The sequence below is a fragment of the Conger conger genome, chromosome 1, assembly GCF_963514075.1.
Source record: "Conger conger chromosome 1, fConCon1.1, whole genome shotgun sequence".
In the NCBI taxonomy this organism is placed as follows: Eukaryota; Metazoa; Chordata; class Actinopteri; order Anguilliformes; family Congridae; genus Conger; species Conger conger.
Genome location: NC_083760.1, coordinates 35,364,832 through 35,387,888, shown reverse-complemented (window position 1 = coordinate 35,387,888; position 23,057 = coordinate 35,364,832). Strand labels below are relative to the sequence as shown.

General features: G+C 40.2%; 1 protein-coding gene across 4 annotated transcripts in view; it reads left to right on the top strand.

Annotated features, from left to right (window-relative positions):
- The window catches only part of shprh (SNF2 histone linker PHD RING helicase), a 52,262-nt gene that overhangs the window by 9,347 nt on the left and 19,858 nt on the right, over window positions 1-23,057 (top strand). For all 4 annotated transcript variants that reach the window (XR_009708605.1, XM_061239984.1, XM_061239975.1 and 1 more), the window contains 14 exons: window positions 5,984-6,134; window positions 7,863-7,965; window positions 10,229-10,485; window positions 10,968-11,669; window positions 13,014-13,265; window positions 13,388-13,466; window positions 14,465-14,628; window positions 14,904-15,160; window positions 15,751-15,872; window positions 19,485-19,573; window positions 19,706-19,798; window positions 20,029-20,136; window positions 21,722-21,864; window positions 22,202-22,375. Coding sequence is in view for 3 of the 4 variants with exons in the window: in XM_061239984.1 (XP_061095968.1) it covers window positions 5,984-6,134; window positions 7,863-7,965; window positions 10,229-10,485; window positions 10,968-11,669; window positions 13,014-13,265; window positions 13,388-13,466; window positions 14,465-14,628; window positions 14,904-15,160; window positions 15,751-15,872; window positions 19,485-19,573; window positions 19,706-19,798; window positions 20,029-20,136; window positions 21,722-21,864; window positions 22,202-22,375 (2,694 nt within the window). In the remaining variant the exon portion in view is untranslated. The remainder of the gene's footprint in view (window positions 1-5,983; window positions 6,135-7,862; window positions 7,966-10,228; window positions 10,486-10,967; window positions 11,670-13,013; window positions 13,266-13,387; window positions 13,467-14,464; window positions 14,629-14,903; window positions 15,161-15,750; window positions 15,873-19,484; window positions 19,574-19,705; window positions 19,799-20,028; window positions 20,137-21,721; window positions 21,865-22,201; window positions 22,376-23,057) is intronic.

Sequence of the window (23,057 nt, the reverse complement as noted above, 5' to 3'; positions counted from 1 at the left end):
GAACAAATCTATATGACATACTTTTTCATGATCGCTGTCAGACTGTAGCATAGAGTCCCCTCCAAACGTATTGGAACAGCAAGGTCAATTCCTTTGATTTTGCTATACACTGAAGACAATTGAGTTTGAAGTCAAAAGATGTGCATGAGATGACTGGTACGAATTTCAGCTGTTATTTCTATATAGACTTGTTAAACAACTTAGAACATATCACCTTTTGTATCAGACCACCCAATTTTTTAGATGAGCAAAAGTATTGGAACATGTGACCGACAGGTGTTTCTTGTTGCCCAGATGTGTCCTGTTAGATTGCTTGGTTAAACAATAAATAGTTCTGAATGTCTGGTTATAGCCTTGGGTTTTGGCTGTGAAAACTGCATTTTTGTTTGAAAAGATGAAGCTGTCTTTGGGAGAAAAACAATGCATTTTGAAGCTTAACTCGCTGGGAGACATTGCAGAAGCATTGGGGGTAGTTTGTGCAACAACATTGTAATGTCCTGAAAAAGAAAGAAACCGCTGGCGTACTGAGCAACAGACATCGAGCAGGTCGGCCAAGGAAAACAACAACAGTTGATCACAGAAACATTGTGAGAGATGTGAAGAAGTCAGTGACATCACAAACACTCTCCACAGGGCAATGGTGAAGGTATCTCAATCAACTCTTTGAAGAAGACCTAGAGAGCAGCAATATAGAGGCTATACCACAAGTACTACAAACCACTCATCAGTACTAAGAATCGGAAGGCGAGATTACAATTCACAGAAGTACAGATATACGAAGGGGTTACGTTCCTGAGAAACTGTTCGTAAACCGAAATTTCATGAACCGAACAGCATTTATCATTGATTTAATAGAGATATGTTCTGGGCAGTTGATAACAATGAAGAAAAAATCTTTAGGCCTATTTTCATTCATTGGTAAACCATCGGAACGTAGTTATTAAATTAAAGTAATAACTGAAACTGCAATGGCAACGTTGTGCCTCTGGCCAGCAATGTGCTTGGACGTTCCTCTCATCCACCCGTCGCTGTATAGAAATTAAATGATCAGTGCAATCACAACGGCTGAAAAGTAGAAATTTCTGCCTCGCGATCTAGTTGATCAATACACGAGCATTTCGCTTTTTGGTTGGAGTAACTGTTAGATTGAGTAAATCCCAGAGCTTCGCCCTCCATTTCACTTCAAACTGGTAAATGTGCTAATACAAATTAGGCTACTGTAGATGGTAAAGTGAAAAAGTTTAATTCCAGTAAAAAACGTTTCAAGCACTAGAGGGCAATATTGAGTTGGGTCTGTTGCCATGTCTGCTGACTTTTCCTAGCAAAAATGTTTTTCTCCATGTAAAATTTTGTTAAAGTGATCATTCCATTCGTTAAAAATAGAATGTTCGTAAATCGAGGTATACCTGTACAGAGATGAGCCACAGAAGTTCTGGAACAAAGTTTTATGGACTAATGAGACCAAGATTAACCTCTACCAAAGTGATAGCAAGGCCAAAGTGTGGAGAAAGAATGGATTTGCTCATGATCCAAAATATACAAGCTCATCTGTGAAGAGCAGTGGAGGAAGTGTCATGGCTTGGGCTTGCATGGCTGCTTCTGGAGTGGGCTTACTAATTTATGATGTAACTCATGATGGTAGCAGCAAGATTAATTCAGAAGTCTACATAAACCTTCTGTCTGCCACCTTACAAATGCGTCCAAACTAATTGGCAGGAACTTCATCATGCAGCAAGACAATGACCCACAACCCACTCCCAACACAACAAAGGACTTCATTAGGGAGAAAAAGTAGAAGGTTTTAGACTAGACAATTCAATCACCAGACCTTAACCCAATTGAGCTTGTATTTCACCTCCTGATGAGGAGATTGAAGGGAAAAAACAACAACAACTGAAAGAGGCTGCAGTGAAAGCCTGGAAAAGCATCACAGAAGAAGAATGCTACTGTTTGGTGATGTCAGTGGGTCGCTGGCTTGATGCAGTTATTGCAAGCAAGGGATATACTACCAAATATTAAGTGTTATTTACTTTCATTTACTTAAATACTCCCTGTTCCAATACTTTTGCTCACCTAAAAATTGGGTGGTCTATTATCAACGGTGCTATGTTCTCAGTATGTTCCTGGTATTTACACCTAATTGTGTAAAAGATGAAATTCTGAACTCTTGTTCTTATGATCATATTTTTATCTCAACCCCAAATATATAGTGTATTGCAAAAACAAAGGAATTGGCCTTGCTGTTCCAATCCTTTCGAGGGGACTGTATCTGTTTTTTTATGGATTGGTGTCTTATCCACAGATTTAGGCTGTTCTCTGAGGGCAAGAAAACAATACGTTCAGACAGGGGTAACAAAGCTTCTGCCCATGAACAAGAGCAGTAAAGTGCTTTTTAGTCACTTTACTGCATTTGGTGCACCATATTTTTGAAATGGATCTTTGCAAGACTTGTGCAGCAGAAAAAGTTGCTTGTTGTGGAAATTATTTAGATTCATAGATATCACCAAATAAATCATTTAATATAAATATTGTACTTGGACTACTGGAATAACATCTCTTTCAGAAATACAGTAATAGCTGCGTTCATACCAGTCAAGCAGTCAAAAGAATGGCAATGCATGTCCAGAAATGTCTCAAACACTTTTTAGAATAACAAATGCAGGTAGACAAGCAAGGTATTGGGCAGAAGTGAACACAGACACCAGTTGTGCGTGTGCATTAGGAACGACTAAGCATGGTTGCTTTAGATTTTAATTTACTGTTTAATTCACAGTAAGTAGGTGAATGTTGCCTGTTCTGCTGCTGATGTATCTCCAAGTTGAGAATAGACTCTTTGGTGGTTCTGAGGTGATTTCTTAAATGTGTTGTGCTGGATTGTTTTGTTGTAAATTTGGCAGAATGGTTCATTTTAATCGAGTGGTTTTCCATACTTCATTGGGTTTAAATCCAAAATGGGCCAAATTGACAAAGTAATGCTGGGTTTGCAGAAATGTGGAAAATAGCATGATCCTCTAGCTAATTGATAAACCAGTGGTAATTGACAAAGTGTGAGTGAATTCCCTGGGCCCGTAATGTGCTGGGGAACCTCCTTGGTCACATAATTTGCAGATTTAGGTAATATGCAATGATTTCTCACCTGGAAATAATTTTTTTGCAAGTGTGGGATGTCCGGGTTTACCAGCAAGCTCAGCTTTGACTTTGCCTCAAATCTCTCTTCTTGACAGCAACTGCTGAGGTTATGAAAACAGTTGTTATAATTTCAACTACAGTAAGACCGATCTGACCGGCACCAACAATTCCTGCAATGCGCGAGATAGCCTTGGTTATATTGTAAATTTTGTTGAATGTTAAAGTGAATGACAGGGCTCAAATCTCTCATGTTGTCATAGCTAGATAGTTCATGTTAGCCAACTGATTTCTGTGTACTTAATATAACAATACGAATTAGTAAATATGAACGTTAAATAATAAACCACTGCTGTCTCTATAAAGCTGTCCACAGTCTACTGTATGTTTCAGTCAGTGTAATTGTTCAGACAAATTAATTAGACCAGTTACAGGTTTACAGTAACAAAGCTATGCAACATGTTTCCCACAGGATTTTGGGAAAGTGGCATAGGTGGACCCTGAGCTGGTTAGGAGAGCATGCTCTACCAGAGAATTAATTACATCAATCTGGTCCACTTTGAGAGCGTAATTAAGAGGCTAGATCTGTGAAGAATGTTGTGCTTTTGTAAACAATACAATCATAATGACTTGCAGTTGCATCAGCATTTAAATTACAGCCCATTTTAACGTAGTCCCCCAATTTTAAGGGAGCAAAAATAATCAACTGAAATAAAGTCATCATATTCAATAATTCGTTGCATATTTTTTGCAATCAATGACCCATAGAGATCACCCGATGCTGGGTATCATCCCTGGTGATGCTCTGCCAGGCCTGTACTGCTGCCCTCTTCAGCTTCTGCTTGTTTCAGGGTTCTATTTGCCTTCAGTCTGGTCTTAAGCAAGTGAAATGCATGCTCAATTGGATTAAGCTCAGGTGATTGACTTGGCATTTTTCTTTTTGGCCAAAAAAACTTTGTTTCTTGGGATGTGTGTTTTTGATCATTGTCCTGCTGCATGATGAAGAATTTGGAATCACACACTAATGTGCAACAAAAATATGGAACCACATCCTATGTCAGATATATAGTTCACTCAACTAAAATCTTTATTGGTTAATGAAAGTTTTCACGTCTACTCAAATAAAGATGTATTTTTTTCCATTTCAAACAGATAATAGTCATGTTCAGTATTTTGTTGCATATTTTGTAGCTTGTGCTTGTTTCGGGGGCTTAGTCCCCTTATGTTTTCTCTTTTAGCATATGAATGGCATGCTCAGTTGGGTTCAGATCAGGTGATTGACTTGGCCATTTTCAATTTATTAGCTTTGAAAAACTCCTTTGTTGCTTTAGCAGTACGTTCGCGATCATTGTCTTGCTGTAGAATGAGTTTTGATGCATTTGCTTGTACTTTAGCAGATAGGATTTTGCTACTACCATCAGCAGTTATATCATCAATGAATATAAGTGAGCCAGTACCTTTGGCAGTCATGCACCCCCACCACCTTGTTTAACAGATGAGGTGGTAGGCTTTGGATTTTGGGCAGTTCCTTCTCTCCTCCATATTTTGCTCTTGCCATCACTCAGATATAAGTTCATCTTTGTCTCATCTGTCCACAAGACCTTTTTCCAGAACTGTGGTTGCTCTTTAAGTACTGTAACCTGACCATCCTGTTTTTCTGGCTAACCAGTGGTTTGCATCTTGCAGTGTTGACTCTGTATTTCTGTTCATGAAGTCTTCTACGGAGAGTGGTCATTGACAAATCCACCCCTGACTCCTGAATTGATCTGTGTTATTGATCTGTCCAAGAAGTGTTTGGTGATTTTTCTTGGTGAATTCTGTCATCAGCTGTGGAGGTCTTCCTTGGCGTGCCAGTCCCATTAGTACGCTTGCCAGTGCTCTCTTACTTCTTAATTATGTTGCAAACAATTAACTTTGACTGATGTCGCTAACCATTTTATTTTTGTTTCCCAGTCTCATAATGGCTTCTGTGACATTCATTGGCAGAACTTTGGTCCTTGTGTCCATGTTCATAAACAGCATAGTTTTCATATATAGGACAGACAAGGTGCTGAGAGCTGTCTTAATACCTGCATTAAGGAGGCAATTAAACACACCTGAGCAATTACAAACAGCTGTGAAGCCATTTGTCTCCCAAACATTATTGTCCCCTGAAATGGGAAGGTTATGTATAAATGTATAAAAATACCCTTTAACTACTTTGCAGCCGATCCGGCAACCCTCACCCATTTTGCAGTGTTTTACTTTGGGCTTCATAACTCGAGAGATGAGCATCTCAGAGACTTAAATGAAGCAAGACACTTTTACCATATATAATATATATAATACCAATTTTAATTGAGTTCATTTTCATAATTTACATATAAAGTGCTACAAAAGTAAAAATGTATTTTGCAATGAAATACTAAGAAACACAGACAGGTAGGCAGTAAACCCATGCCACAAGTGTGCTGATAATACTGTAGCAAATCACTGTGGCAGGTAGAAAATGGCTCTAAGAAAGGAAGCATGGAGGTAAAAATAAGCATTTGAAAGAGCCCTATGTCTTTAGATGGGGTGGGGGGTCCAATATGGGTTAACCCACATTCTAACTTGAAATATGTGTTCAAATTCAAAAGAGTGAGGTCAGAAAGTGATTGATTATTGACTGAATGCCCCCATTGTTAAGACTATGTAACACAATATGCTGTCATAGGAATGATGTAGTACCAATACTAACCCAATGAACATAATCATGCCAGCTTTTCACAGCTTATGACCTTATGATCTCATAACGCTGTATGTCAGCATGTAAGGTGTTATGGTGTATATGGCCAACCAGAGTGATATGTTATCCCCTTCTACCTCCCATATGCAGTCTGATCAGAGAGTTCCCCCTGGCAGGGGTGAACTGGCCAGGTGGGATCTTGGCAGATGAGATGGGCCTGGGCAAGACGGTGGAGGTTCTGGCTGTGATTCTGTTCAACATGCGCCAGGGCCTGGACCAAGGTGGCCTCACTCTTCCTGAAGTGAGGAAGCCCCTCCCTCTCCCAACATTAACTTGGGGACTGTTCAAGGCTATTTATCCTGATATGTGCAGAAAGACTGCTTTGGTGTAATGTGCAGGCTTTATCAGTAAGAAGGGGAAATGGCATGTGCACACTGCTGTGTTCTTTGATTGTGATGGTTTATATTACAATCACAAAGTGCTCCGAAATTACACAGGAAGATTAACATACAATTTCACCTTCTTGTTTAATGTGCAGGTGTAATCATTTTGGAAATGGGAAATTAACACTCTTCATTTCAACACTTGACCAATGCTTATGTGGAAATTTAATTATATTACATTACATTATTGGCATATAACTCTATTATAATGTATTACAATGTTCCACCTGACTTATACAAACATCTTAAGCAAATTAGCATATTACAAAACTTTTTCCCATTTGGCTACAGTGTGTGTTTTCATGAGTATTACATAATTCACACACTATATTCCTGTCATCAGACACGTATTTAACAGTGAGCCATTACCCCAAAATTGACGATTAGCTAGTTTTATTCGTCGTTACTGCGATTTTCTAATTAGGTTATGTTGTTTTTAAAATATTATTGATAGAAATACACAATAATACTTTGTCACATTGTAGTCTTCATGTTTTTATTCATGTTTATTTGTATCCCTGCATGTCTAACAGGCATGGAGGTGTACAGTTGTGCAGAAGCATATAGGCACATTACTAACGTCATATTACGCTGTTAAAATAGTGGTGGAAACTGCAACATGACTTGTTCTGGTTTTTCTTGGTCAAAATGCAAACGCATTCGGCTGCATCAAAATACCAATACGCAAAGAATTACCATGACCACACCTAAGACCAACATGTCCAAATAGGTGCATGGTCATTTGCTATTTTAACAGTCAAGGCACTGGAGGGAATAAGGTCATTGTGTCTCTCTGAAACTAGTGATGACACTTTTTCAGGGGGTTTGGGTTTACTGCCATGTTGCACCAAGTCCAAGATAGGACTCTAAAAGTTTTGTTTAACCTTATTTTAGTCAGAAGTTTGAAGTTATTCGTAATACATAGGCCCATATCATTTTGATGTCTTAGATGGAAGGAAATGTATGTATATTACCATTCTCCCCAGAATTTTTCAACAGTGGTTCTCAGGCTCTTGCATTTTTTTAGTCACCAAAAAAAGACAAACAATAAACAATAAGGCTGAATAACCAGAAATAATTCAGGCCAATAGGCAATGTTCACTTGCATTTGCTGAGGCAAAGAATACAGATAAGTAGATGCAAATAAGGAGGTGACCGTTGTGGCAATGTGAACACTTCTTGAGACAGACAAGACCATCTGTTTGTTGGCTGACTATCGTGTGACGGCTTGGTGTATTCCCTGCTTAAGTGTATTATCAGCAAGTTAAACTATCACATTTTCAATTGTTATACGGATTTATCTTTCATAAAGTGAAAGAATGAATCAGTATAACAATGTCTTAGAAATTTAACTTGATTAAAAGATGTTCCAGATAATCTCAAGCACATCATCTAAATATCCTGGACAGAGAAAACACCACAGGTCATTAGATATGGTCAACGCTTTAATCTTTTCTTTGTCGGCTACTTACACCAGGTTGTGTATATCATTTGAATGAATCCTAACTGTCACTCTAAAACCCTTAACGCATACTATGTTGTTGATTTTCATCCTTCAGTCCTCGCCTTTGCTTTTGTGTTCACAGGGACAGTCAGTCAACTATTTTGTCCCCACTCCACCAAAAGAAAGAGAGAGAAAAGATTATTTCAAGCGGGAGATAAGACCGAAAGAAAAGGTGTACTATCCTCGTAAGTGCTGCAGATTCGAGGTTATAGCTTTTTTGTGTGAAAAATTGTGTGAACAATGTTTTACTTATTTTTATTCAAGTACAGTGCAGTCTGTAAGTATTTGGACTGTTCTTTAGGCTCTGTACTCCACAACATTTGATTTGAAATGAATCCATATGAGGCTAATGTGCTGATTGTCACATTTAATGTGAGGGCATTTACAGTGCAGTTCATAAGTATTTGGACAGTGGTAAAATTTCCATACCTGCCAACCTGCACACATTTCGTGTACTAACTATGTCATTCTTGGTCAAAGTAGAGGAGACCGGGGATGGGGACAGCCCTCTGGTCTTCATGTCGGTTTATCTCTTCTAACACAAATGCAGTCTTCACAGACTAAAACCAAAAGTGGACTTTCAGAACTATTTCTGGTTGAAGCAATCAATTTTAACAGGACACATCTGGGCAACATGACACATGTGCCGGTCACATGTTCCAATACTTCTGGCCACCTTAAAATTGGGTGATATGTTCTAAGTTGTTCAACAAATCTAGATAAAAATACCAGGAAATAAAATCTCATGTACATCTTTTCACCTCGAACTCAATTGTCTTCAGTGTATAGCAAAAACTAAGGAATTTACCTTGTTGTTCCAATACTTTTGGAGGGGACTGTATTGGGTGACCACAATATTTATGAATGTTTAAAAATATTTTTAAAAAAAGTATTTTTACTAAACTCTTTTTGTGAAAACCAGCCCCATATTGTGTGACAGGTTGTCTTTGTGAGTTTCTAACTTTTTCTTATAGTATTGCAAGAGGATAAATGGTATACATACTATTACCGAAGGCTTGCACTAGTGTTGAAATTATGCTTATATGACAAGCTGAAATCAAGTGTGTAAGAAGTGTGACAACCATCTCTGGTCTCCCCTACGAGATGCAAGTTAAAGTTAAAAATGCTTTTTTTTTTAAATTACTGCTTTTTTCAGTTTTTTGGGGGGGGGGGGGGGGGGCTGATCATACACTTACCTAATCATGCACGTTAGTTTGTTTTTACCGCAATTAGCATGATTAATGAATAGTTTATTTTTGATACCATAAAAATCACCTTTGGGTTTTCACGTTACCAAAATGAGACCACTAGCTGGAGTGACGGATGTGCTTCTTACTGGTATCAGTCTGTAACCTTAATTTATGAGCAGGGTAATGTTGATCCTGTTAACTGATATTAAGGTTAACCAGCTGTTTCTAGGATTAAAAAAATGAGCTAGCTAGTTTAGTAGTTAAAACTGCAGTAATGAACCAGGGGTGTTGTTATCCGGATGGTTAGATAATGTTGTTTACAGCCTACCGTAAAACACAAATCCATGACTCCAAAAGTAATGTTACTTTGGGGAGAGTTCCTTTCAATGAAACCCATTTTCTTTATTTTTTCTTTCATTTTGCTTTATTTGTAGCAATTGAATACACCTGACTAATCATAAAAAACTGAGAAGACAACTGTCCAATTACTTTGGTCCCTTAAAATGTCTAAAAAAGGATGTAATTCCGACACTGATCACACCACATGGATGTACATACCCTCAAAGGTGGCAGTCTTCAACCTTATATTCATTGTTTCATTATAAATTCAATGTGCTGGAGTGCAGAACAAAAATTATACCACTGTCCAAATACTTACAAGCCTAAATGTGTAAATATTAAGGCCGCAAATGGCAATTCATTAATATGTTTCTTGTTCTCTAGCACCAATCTAAAAAGCTTTTATTTAATATCATCACACTTGTATGACTAATTATTGCTTAATATTCTTAAGTCTCTCAGGGATGTGTCCTAACGTTTTTTAAAATAAGCTGTAGGCACAGTATTTATATACACAGTCAGGCCATTCTCCTCTGACCTCTCTCATTAACAACGCGTGTATGCCCACAGAACTGCTGCTCACAGGAGATCAGCAGTTTCTGAGATACACTAGCCACCCTGTCTGGCAACAACAACCATTCAATTTCTTCCCCATTCTGACATTTTATCTGAACAACAGCTGAACTTCTTGACCATGTCTGCATACTTTTATGCATTTAGTTGCTGCCCCATGATTGGCTGATTTAAATATTTGCATTAATAAGCTGATTTACAGGTCCTTATAAATTGCTCACTGAGTGTATATGTACCAGACCCATATAATTTCATTAGACCTTATACTGGCTTGGTTCCTTTTAATACATTTTGGTATGCCCAACCACAGTGTCTTGGAGTAAAATTATTTTCTTTTTACACATAGCTGTACGTGTGATGCTTCTCACTGCTATAAAGGAGATGAGGGTTGGGAAAGGTGCCTCTGTGAATGCCATTTTTGCCTACATCCGTGCCACATACGGCTACGACCTTCTGAAGAATCGTAACCACATCAAGAAGACTTTGGCCAAGCTCATCAAGGAGGAAATGGTGGACCAGGTCAAAGGCCGTGGGCTGGCAGGGTCATTCAAGCTCGGAAAGAAATACAAAGATACGAAAAAAAGGAGTGGCGCTGTGAAACCTGTATGTATTTTTATTTTCCTGATTTTTGTGTCTGCATTAGAGAGGGGTGGAGGATAGATAATTTGGAATGATTGTTGGTGGTCTGTTTTTGAATTTCTGTGGAGTCCAGGGGTGGAGAATGGAGAATCTCGGAAGAGAACTGATGTAGGATTCGGATTTCATTACATTACATTAATGGAATTTGGCAGCCACCCTTATTCAGAGCGACATACAGTTGATTAGACTAAGCAGGAGACAATCCTCCCCTGGAGCAATGCAGGGTGAAGGGCCTCGCTCAAGGGCCCAACGGCTGTGTGAATCTTATTGCGGCTACACTGGGGATCGAACCACCAACCTTGTGGGTCCCAGTCATGTACCTTAACCACTTTAAAGAGAGCCCTTCCAACCTTATCCATTATGACAAAAATGCATAACAGATTTCAGTCAGTATTCCTCTTCTTCAAATAAATATTAACCTCTTTCTCTATATCACTTTTCACTAGAAGCCTTCCAACCTAGATGGCGGGCGTAAAAGGATGACCCGCAGGTGCTCAGGGCTGGGGAAAGAGTCAATGGTGGACTCTGAGACCACAGGGGAGCGCTCTACTCAAGCAGATACCGTCGACAGCTCTGCCCCACTTAGCTCCTCTGTAGGAGCTCATGGTGACTGCTCGAAAGACAGGTGCTTGGAGGAAGAGCAGGGTGAGGGTGAACCACACATCCAAGCTCAGGACTCCCAGCTCACCAGTGTTCTAGCAGTTGGGGCACAGCCCCCCCCCATCGGAGCCAACAATGGCCCGAGTTCCACCTCTGTGAGGGAAAGTGAACCAGAGGTAAAACCCACCCCAGAGGGTATTTTGGGGAGGCCTTCGTGCCTCAGTGAGAGTGCACCTTCTATATGGCCCTCAGTGGGCCTCCCCTTCAACACCCTAGGCTACCGCTTCGAATGTATCTGCGGGGAGCTGGGCCTGGTGGACTATAAGGCACGTGTGCAGTGCCTGAACTGCCTGCTTTGGCAGCATGCCGAGTGCGTCAACTACAAGAAGGAGAGCGTGGGCACCACCCCCTTCTACTGCCCCCACTGCCTGGTGGCTATGATGCCCGTGCCTTCTGGCGCCACCCTAATCATCTCTCCAAGCTCCATCTGCCACCAGTGGGTGGAGGAGATCAACCGCCATGTTCGCTGTTCCTCCCTGCGAGTCCTGGTGAGGCTTCGGTTGAGACACACTGAAAATGATGCTGATGCTTCTTTTTCGTGATTTTTACAGTGAGGGTATACACACAGTTTAATGAGCTTGATTGTGGCACATTGTGGCAATAAGTTATAATTATATTAAAGCTATGCACGGCTTGGCCCCCTTCCTATGTTTCTGAGCTTGTACTGGCCTTTCGTTCATTCAGAGAGATCTCCTTACTCCAGGCTAAAGGTCTGGAATTCACTCCCTGTTAACATTTGAAAGGCAGAGACAGTTAACAGTTTTAAGTCTCTTTGAAAAACACTTTATTAGCCTTTTGATGAATTCTATTTTAACTTTGTTATTATCATTATCTTTTTTTATGTATATACATATTGTGTTATCCTTTTAAATGAAGATGAGACTATTTATATGGTAATGTTGATTAATTATGTGCTGTAATTTATATTACTTTGATACTATGACATTCATTCCCCGGATGGTTATTATATCATCATGAACCCATGCTATGAGCAGCAAGTGACCTTACACAACAAGAAAACATAATGTGCAGTATTACTTCAGTTCTGCATCAGTAGTCATGAAAATTGTCAACCTTGATTGACATATCATTATAGCTAATTGAGTCCTTTCAAAGCAAGCGACACTGATTTGAATATTAACTGATTAGTAGTTATATCTGGCGTGTGTTTCCAGAAAATTGAAGGTCTTCACGAATTGCTTAAAAATTGGCTAAATTGCATTGGTGAGGATATAAAAATGAAATGTTTCCTAATCCTATTGACCTGCACCATTCTTGTGTTTTTTTGCTGCCAAACGTTTGTGTATTTAGCTGTGCTTTTGTAAAGTGAATTCAAATCCATATTACAAAAGCTGGAAGTTCAGCAGGTTTGCTCTATATTGTATTTCATATTGTTCTTTCATTTGCAAATAATTGTTCCTCATTCTGTAACTGAAATGTATTTGCAGTCTATGTCAATTGTACTATTCTTGCATCTTTCAGTTGTTATTGTGGAATCTGAAGATTCATTGAAATCTAGTTTTTAAGCTTGAAAGATCATTTGTAATTAGACTTATTAATTGTTTTAAGTTATTGTGGTATTGCAGATGTTAATGTCACATGCTAAAGTAAGGACTTTGGATTAGAGGAGAAAGACCTGATCCTGAAAGAGCAATCATTTTCAGAGATACGGAGGCCATTTGTTTATTTATTTTTTTGCTTTATTGAGAGCATCATTTTTATGGGTCCTTGAATTTGGGTTACGGATACCTTGAAATCACTTGGAATTTTGCCCTGAATTTATTTGATTTGGTAAGTGTGTGAATGCTGAGAGTTTTCTGTTGTGGCACCAGGTGTACCAAGGTGTGAAGAAGCACGGGTTCATCCAGCCCCATGTCCTGGCCGAGCAGGACGTAGTCATCACCACCTACGATGTGCTCCGCTCTGAGCTGAACTACGTAGACATTCCCCACAGCAACAGCGAGGACGGACGCCGATTCCGTAACCAGAAGCGATACATGGCCGTGCCCAGCCCTCTGGTAGCTGTGGAGTGGTGGCGTGTTTGTCTGGATGAGGCCCAGATGGTGGAGTGCACCACCGCCAAGGTCAGACTCCGCCCTTTCAGTATCCACCCACAAAAAAAGCTATTTGGCACTCGTCAAAATTTTGGTTTTCTGTCTCTTGTTTCACATTAAGCCTGTCAATATTTTTATTTGTCTCCCCTTAGGCTGCAGAAATGGCATTGCGCCTCACCTCCATCAACCGTTGGTGTGTTAGTGGTACTCCAGTGCAGAGAGGCCTGGAAGGTGAGTTGCAGGGGAGCTGCCTCTCTCGCGCTTAATGAAGTTGGACTGATTGATTGGCTGAAATATTTATAGAAAGCCCACCTCTCGAAAAAAACCCTTTTATATATGACTACACTTTTATCTTTTAGAAACTCAAACTATTGCACAAACTATTGATCTCAAGATTGGATTATGGACACTTTTGGACCGCGTTGTCACAGATTCTAATGGTAAATGGTAAATGGCGCCTTCATCCAAAGCGCTGTACAATTGATGCTTCTCATTCAGCCATTTGCACATACACTCACACACCAATGGCGATTGGCTGCCATGCAAGGGGTTAGGTGTCTTGCTCAGGGACACTTCTACACAGCCCGGGTGGGGGATCGAACTGGCAACCCTCCGACTGCCAGACGACTGCTCTTGCCGCCTGAGCCTATGTCGCCCCTTGAGGCTAAGCATGCTGATTTGGCCTTAAGAAAGGGACAAATTAAACTTGTCTCAGATGGTTAATCTGGGAGATATGGGATAAAGTCTACATTAATACTGGAGAAAAATGGGTCTCACATGTACAGTATGTTCATCAGCTCTATTGTTTACATATACACTCACTGAGCACTTTACTAGGAAAACCTACTTATTCATGTGATTATCTAATCAGCCAATCATGTGGCAGCAGTGCAACGCATAAAATCATGCAGATGTTAATGTTAATATCAACCATCAGAATGGAGAAACAATGGATCGGATCTTATTGTGGCTACACCGGGATTAGAGGCACCGACCTTGCGTGTCCCAGTCATTTACCTTAACCACTACGCTACAGGCCGCCCCTTTTTATTTTATTTCTCTTTTTAGATCAATGTAATTATCAATTCTGAGCGGCCCAGGCAGGCCCTAGTCAGGCAGCCCCATTGCCAGTCCGTAACTCTTCCTCACCTGGGGCTTTAAATGCCTTTCGGAATATTTACTGTTAATTTCATTGTGTTTTGTTTTCCCCCTGCCTTTGTGCTACCCAGATCTATACGGACTGGTTTTGTTCCTGGGTGTGGACCCATACTGGGTGAAGTACTGGTGGGACCAGCTGCTGTACCGACCGTATCGCCGGGGGAACACTGAGCCTCTCTACCACCTCATTGGCCAGCTCCTATGGCGGTCTGCTAAAAAAGATGTCATTGATCAGGTATGATGATTAAACTCTATAAATAGTTGCAACATATGTGTATTTATTTTTCATGACAGATTCTTGTCCTGTCTTTCTAGGAACAGAACACAAGGTAAATCAGACATTAGTGACTTTAGAAACAGTGGTTGAAATTCAATTGGCCTTGACAGATTAACAAAATATCACACTGGTCCTTGCAGACTGGTTTCGGTAAACTGAATGCTATATGTAATATTTTTGATATCCCGAGTTCCATTATTAATAAATTGTGGGTTTCCCCTGGTCTGCTCCAGATTCAGATCCCTCCACAGACAGAAGAGGTCCACTGGCTGAACTTCTCACCGGTCGAGGGCCACTTCTACCATCGGCAGCACGAAGTCTGCTCCCAGGATGCCCTGGTGAAGCTCAGGAAGATCTCCGACTGGACCCTGAAGCTAGGCAGTCTGGACCGCCGCACAGTCAACACCATCCTGTACCCACTGTTGCGGCTGCGGCAGGCCTGCTGCCACCCACAGGCAGTGAGGGGCGAGTTCCTACCCTTCCAGAAGAGGTGAGCCCCACTGAGCGCTCTCACTGTCCTGCTGTGCTTGGCACAAAGCCACTGGCATAATCCTTGATGATACAGTATGTTGCCATTGGTTCATCATAGTTCGATAATTATCTGCCATCACTTTGTAATGGTGCATATACTTTCATAAACATGACCATACTGTCATTGCTGTAAATTTTAATTGTATCGTAATGCACTGTCGTTTTAAGATGATGGACAGCATTTCCACAGTACACAACAGAGGTGGGCAGAGTAGCCAAATACTGTACTCAAGTAAAAATATTGTTACTTTAAAATAATAATGACTCAAGTAAAAGTAAAAGTACTTGTCCAAACAACTACTTGAGTAAGTGTAAGAAAATATCTACTGAAAAAACTACTCAAGTAGTGAGTAATTTCATAGGATCTGATTTAATATGCAATGAGGCTGAAGAATATTTCTGAGCTAGAGGTGAATTGTTCCTATACAATAGTGAAAACCTCGAAGCAATTGTCTGTATAGACTGATGTTATAATGGTTAACTCCGAAAGGCATGGTATGTTGGTCTGCGCAGCATGTCATTGTATGTACTGGTCTGTGATCCCTGTAGCACCATGACAATGGAGGAGCTTCTGAAGTCCCTGCAGAAGAAGTGCAGAGTTGAGTGTGAAGAGGCACACAGACAGTTGGTGTGTGCTCTCAACGGCCTGGCAGGAATCCACATCATCAGAGGTACAGAGCTGCTAGAATATCTGTCAGCTTCAGTGCATGCTTGATTCAACATTAAGACTGAAATTAAATGTCAAATCACAGTTCAGGGTTCACCCCCAAGAATGAATCAGTGGCCACTCCGTTTCTGAATTTGCTCCACAACTATTTGTTCCACCACTATCTAAGAGATTAACTTAAGCTAGTGCATTTATTGTAGATACACAGCAGGTTATTATAGCTCATCGGTTGTGAGAATGTGACACAGGCCCTCATAAACATTTAAATGTTATGTCCGTAATCTAGTTAAAATTCAGCAGAAATGTGTTTTCATATCCCAGTGAATGTTTTTGCGGTGAAAAGTCAGTAAAACACTGTTGTTCAGGTGAAAACCATGAAACGTTTCTCAACCTGGATTTCCACCCATCTATGTGATTCTGGATTTTGCTCACTGGGATAGTTTGTGGTAGTGTTTGTCTGCAGCAAGTTCATGAGTGAATTGACTGGTTCCTGAATTAAATAGTCAGCCGGGTTGTCAACTCTCACACTTTTGTCTCACGCTATGAACACATCTCACGTCAAATAAAAAGGCCACTCCCTCATTAAAAAAATTATCTTGGTCCGGGTAGGGTTTTCAAAGTATGGGACAGTGTGCCTCCCTTTATACAAAGCGTGGATAATTGTGCAAATCTTGTGTGCAATTTTGAATGATTGTACAAAGCAATATTTCTTTCAACTCTCATAATTAAGCGTTATGGAACTAAAACCTGTGGTATATATCGTGGATATTGGCACAGCTAGCGGGGTGGTTAGGCACAAAACAAAACTGAGATATATCACAGGTTTGAGTTCCATAATGCTTTTATACAACGGTTACCACATTTATCTTTCAAAATTTCACAAAATATAAGACAAGACAAACTTTAAATTAATGTATTTTTAGTGGCACTATGTTTTATGGTAAATGTATTCTTCCACTGAACAGTAGTGTATTGGTTGCTAAGCAAAGTTAGCTAGCAATAATGTATCCCCGCTCCGCTAAGCAACGGTACTAACGTTGGCTAGTAGCAATAATATATCCCCACGGTACTAACGTTAGCTAATAGCAATAATATATCCCCACTGCACTCACGTTAGCCAGCTAGGTTTCTAATTTACACCTGACGAGACTGAGACATAAGTCATTTGTCTTTGTTGTAGACATTTATCTGGAGTTATAGTTATAGAAATAACTCATAGCGTTGGGGTTTGGTGATTTTGCAGATATTTTGATCCGAAGATGTTGCCCAAGTTGTTTTTTTGTTTTTTTGTTCCAACTCCTTTCCAAATCCCCGAGAAGGTCAAAGGGCACTTTAAAATCACTCATTTTGTTTTGCTTTGGTAGGCTACTAATGTTATGTTAACTAACGTTATGTTAATTTTGGTTACAGTACATAACGCTGATCTACAAACACGGAATAATATTAAAAGATGTTTGAACATTCCATTTAGCCGTGCATATATCATGGATATTGGCATGGCTGGAACACAAACTGACCTCTAGAGACAGTAGCCCGGACCTATCCATTGTATAACGTAACTTATTATGTTTTTTACTCACAAACGGCCAGAGTGGCCAAAATTAAATGGGAAACCTGGCATGTGTTTGCAGATAAATTTAATTCATAAGAAGATTTTGCCGTTAATGCAGGGGTGCACAGCCAAAGCTGATCCGCTTTAGTATTTTGTGACTTCTGCTTCTGCTTCTGCTTAATTATTTAATTAGCTACATAATGTCTTGATCAGACATTTGTATGTGCACAAGCTACTGCTACAGACTGCAAATTAATCCTAAAGATTTTACTCTGCTGAAGTACAGGAGTGGACCAGCATCATTTCTAGAGCTCTCAGAAACATAAATTAAGGTAATTGGTTAGAACAGAAACCAGCTCGCGGAACGGCCCTCCAGGACCGCAGTTGTGCACCCCTGCGATAATGCCATAGACTGTAGAAAAATATGGATCAAGTGGCCGCCACCCACTGACTCTCCACGGGCTTGTGACAAGTGTTTTGAAGCCTGGGAAATCAAGTTTGCCAGTGCCGTTATCTTGTACAATTTGGAGCCAGAGACTGTGTAGTAGGGAAGCCGATGCAGCTCCTCCACAGAGCGTGTGAGAGTGAGTGATGTAATCTGTCCCTGATTTGTCCACAAAGCATTGCTGTATTGTCATAATAACACAAAAATGATCAGCACATGTGGAGGCATTCCATTATTGACTTTGACCGCAATTGTACTTTACATTGAAAACGGGTCTGAATTACCTATACTGGAGCCAACTGCAGTGGTTCTGGTGAGCACCATCTCTTAGCATGGAAATGTTCTTCAAAAATAAGCCAGGTTTTGGCCGCTTGGTAAAATCTTATTTAGAGAGCACGAGAGTCTGGCTCCAGAAAACCATTCACGCAGTCCCAGTTGCATATTCAATTCTTATATTTCAAAATAAACTGCACAATAGACAGTGCATTGATTTAACTATTCACAACAAAGCACAAATCACAACTCTTCATAACAAATAATTTCTATTTAACATTGTTAAATAGAAATTGATATTGCATCGTTAAAAAAAAAACACAGTGTGTTAATTCCCTCTTCAATTATTTTCTTGCAACTTCTCTGTTGTTTTCTCATAGTAGTTTTGTTACATTTTGGCCTATTTATTTTTTTGCATCATTGTTTCTTTGACTTTGTGTAGACTCTTTTGATTCTGGATGGAACTTATAATATGGTTATTAAATAATTCCAGGCAGGTAAATATATTGCGATTAAATTTTTATGATATACGTTAATAGGCTGTCAAACAAAGATTGTTGCTCTGTTCAAAAACTTGCACACTGATTAATTAATTAATTCATTTTATTAATCCAGTTGGAAATTGTTTTTGTACAATACACATCGGCAGATCTCTGTCTGTGCATCATTTGAGGTACTGGGTACTGAAGTTTTTGAATGAATCAATAGACTGCTTCATTGTTCCTTCTGCATTTGTAAAGTAAATGTGATTGCCGTCTGTCAACGTAAAGGAGCAACCTTGGGGGAAGGGGAGGGAAGGTGTCGCTACCATTTCTACAGTGATTCATTTGCACTGGTACTTCTTATACACATGTTCGGACTGTGAACGCAGCTCAGAACAACTTCAACGAAAGGGTAAATCATTTTTAATTTAATTTACTTAAATGACTTTTAGAAAGAATTACTCACACCACCAAGAATCATGGTTGCAAAATGGGATCATGCATATTAGGTAATTTAAAGCTTGTGAGTACCCCTTAAATGTGCTTGTACGTTAGCTACATTTATCACTGAAAGTTATTACATTTTGATGCAGTGCTGGTTCTAGACATAGGCAATATAAACGGTCACCAAGGGCGCCATCTGTCTAGAGGGGTGCCAACCACCTGGAGGGATGCCAAAGCAAGGAGGGGGGGAGATGTGTTGCTTCCGTGATTGCCATCACATTTACCCCAACCCCCCAGTCTGCAATTGCATACCATAGTCTTGCCTAAGGCGGCACAAAGACTGAACCGGCTTTGATGGTTTTACATTATTTGGCAGTAATGATCTCATCTGTTCTCATAAGCTGCTCCTGTCTTGTGCAGGTGAATTTCTGACAGCAGTGGAGTTCTACAGAGATGTGCTGCGCTCTTCTGAGGAACACAAAGACAGACTGAAAACCGACTCACTCCAGGTCAGTGAAAGTTCACTGGGCTCCTAGAGGCCTCCCAGGAGCTCTGCCCAGCATATTCTGTTGCCATGTTCTTTTTGAAATGTAATGGTTTACTGAGCATCTGGTTGGATTTTATATGTTCTGCTGTAACAGAGGCTGCACGCCACACACAATTTAATGGAGCTACTGAATGCAAAGCACCCTGGGATACCTCCAACTCTAAGAGATGATCGCTTGAAAGAGGAGGTTAGTTTGCTTCCTCTGTGCCAAGAGGTGCTAAGACAACTATTATTGAAGAGAATCAGAATAACTATTTAATTTATTTAATTAGGAAGGGGAATACTTTTTCATGGCTCTGTATATGTGTGCTATGTGCGGTTGTGTGCTCATTTATGCTTCCATGTGTGTGCGTACGTATGTATGTGCATGCGTGCGTGCGTGTGTTTGCATGCGTGTGTTGCTTTCTGATCACACAGGCCGAGCAGCTGCGGCAACACTACATGACCAAGTCCAACTCTGAAGTGTCAGAAGCAAGGGAAGCCCTACAGCCTGTGCTGCTGAGCATCAAAGAGCTCAAACGCAAGGTCAGTGACAGGTTTTTTAGCCCATGGGCCCAATGGGCTGTGTGTCTACTCTGCACTGTAAAGCCGATCATGTCCCACCACTGTGGACACCCAGCATCTGTGACTCAGCGTGGTAAAGGGGGTATCATCATGCTTCTTTTTTCTGTAATTTGATGTTGAATTCCGAGCTACAAAATGGGGGATGTTGTTGGGATTGACCGATCCGTTTTGGAGATTGGTCTTGTTAAAATATTTGTGTCTGACAGAAGTGGTTTTAAGAAATTTGCTGTGGGAATCTGTGACAATCGCTCATGAAACTTTGAAGTGACCGAAGTGTAAGAACTGGCCCATCAGGTGGCTGGGGGCAGGACAATGGGTCTGAGGCTGTCAACGAGATTGACAGTGCATAGGGGGGGGTACTCAAACCAAGGTTGTCATGATAATACGAATACAAACACTTAGAGAGAACCTCTTACACATGAGAGGTTCTAAATGTGTTTCTGTATTTGGAAAAACTCGGTTTTATTTAAAATAAAACTAAAGCAATTCTATGTGGGATATTTCTTTGTAATTGCTGATAAATCTTTCGATTTTATGGCTAATATGACACTTGGAGTCTCAAGCTTTGAGTCTCGCCCTCGAACACTGATGACTTGTGCTGTGCTGACTTGAGACATGGCTACAAACATTATATATACACACACTCAGTGAGCAATTTATTAGGTATTTATTATCCGATTTTTTAGACGTATTAATTATTCTGCTGCTGTAGCCTATCCACTTAGAGGGTTGATGCGTTGTGTGTTCAGAGATGCTCCTCTGCATACCACTGTTGTAATGTGTGGTTATTTGCATTACTGTTACCATCCTGTCAGCTTTGACTGGAACAGACCTCTCTCATTAACAAGGCATTTCTGCCCACAGAACTGCTGCTTTTTTGTTTTTCGCACCATTCTCTGCAAACTGTTGTGCATGAAAATCCCAGGAGATCAACAGTTTCTGAGATACTCAAACCACCCTGTCAGGCACAAACAATCATTCCACGGTCAAAGTCACTTTGATCACATTTCTTCCCCATTTGGTCTGAAAAACAGCTGAACCTCTTGATGTCTGCATGCTTTTATGCATTTAGTTGCTGCCACAAGATTGGCTGATTAAATATTTACACTAGTTTTGTTTGTATTCAAGTTTATTTTCCTGTGCATGTTGATTTGTAAATTCCAAAAGTGCCAATAAGTTTAAGTTTAAAAAAATAAAATAACATTTTACTGCTTTAGAAGACTTTACTACTATGCTGTCGAAGCATTCGCATGGTAAAAGCAAATTCAGGCCATGCTGACATGGATTTCGGGAGTGAGTTAGAAGAAGATGAAGTATAAAGTCATACTAACTAATGGCTTACTAATAATGCTAGTTTGTATTAGGGGAATATGTCACTGTTAGTAGCCTATAGGAACACTGTTAGCGTTCCCAGCGAAGCTAACAAGCGTCCTGGCTCATAATGGCATGTTTTCTTGGAATTCACTGTTGAGAAAGCATTTGTTTCCCAGTGTATTCATGTCTCTACTTCGATTCTACTTTTAACATCTTATAAACTGAACTGAAGGTGGATCAGCGCTCCCCCTGGTGGTTGGATGTCATTCAGCGGGCAATCCAGTGTTCCATTGATGATGACCTAGTCCTTCGCATACAGAATGAGCTGACATGCAGTTACAAGCAGGAAGCCAAGAAGATCTCCATGGCAGACAAGTGAGATACCAGTGTGTGATTGTGCTCTTGTGTGCATCTGCAGGTATGCCTGTGATCTTCTGTCCACGTGTGCATGTGTATAAGTGAACGAGATTATGTCTATTTGTGATCGACAGTTCTTGTGAGTATGTGTGCATTCGTGTGTGTAAGAAGTAGCTTCTGTAGTTTTTTTGAGTGATGATTATAAAAAAAGCGTGTTTATTACTGAGCTATTGTGTGTGCATGTGATGTGCGTATGAAGAAAGAGCGATTATGTTTTTGGGAGGGAGCATCTACATATACATACATGTGGCAGATGGTATTGGCATTTTTTGCCTGTAATGATGGTGCTGTCTAGGTTCCGGGATGGAAGGGGTCTGCAGTTCTTGCTTAGCTCGCTGATGGATGACTTGATGAAGTCCCAGAAAACTGTGCAGGATGCCGTGAAAAAGCTGGAGGGCCCACCCTCAAAGGAGGTGATTGAGGAGGCCACCATCTGTCACTTGAGGCCTGTTCGCCTGCCACTCAACAAGTAAGCAAACCAATCAGCTGTGAACACATGATCATTTTTCATTAATCATGAATTGCATGGAAAATGGTCCATTAACACTTGGCTGAAGCCAAAACTATAATAATCCAATGTTAGAGTGTCGTTTAATTTTTTCTGGCACCTCTTCTAGACGTCAAATGCTTCAAGTGTGGCCTGTTAAAAACCAGAATTTTACTGCAGGCAGTTTAGGTGGGTTGGTTTAACACTATAGTGGTATGTACTGTGAGGCATAAAAAAAAGGAAAAAAGAGGTATTTTACTACCTAGGACCTCCAAGCCAGACAGCCAGCAGCAGCATGTTCAGCATTACAGCACTGATTTCCACATGCACAGCAACATCATTTCTTAAAGATTATGAAACCAAATATCCAACCAAACTATTTTCTTGAAATAAAGAATAGAACATAAGAGCATGTTTTTTATTGTAGCTATCTCGGTCTCTCTTGAAGATAAAAGTTTATAGTTGTTGGAGCAACTTTTCTGATGAGCCATCAATATTAATCGTTTTGGTTTTCCTAGCTAGCGCTTAAAACTGCTGTTTCTGCTATTGGCGTTCATTGTGCTTTCCTCCACCAGTTTGCATGCACAGCTTCAATGTTTACAGACACTGAAAGGGGTCAGTGTTGGTTTGTTGAGTTTGAGGTGTGATTTGACTTGATCTGGGC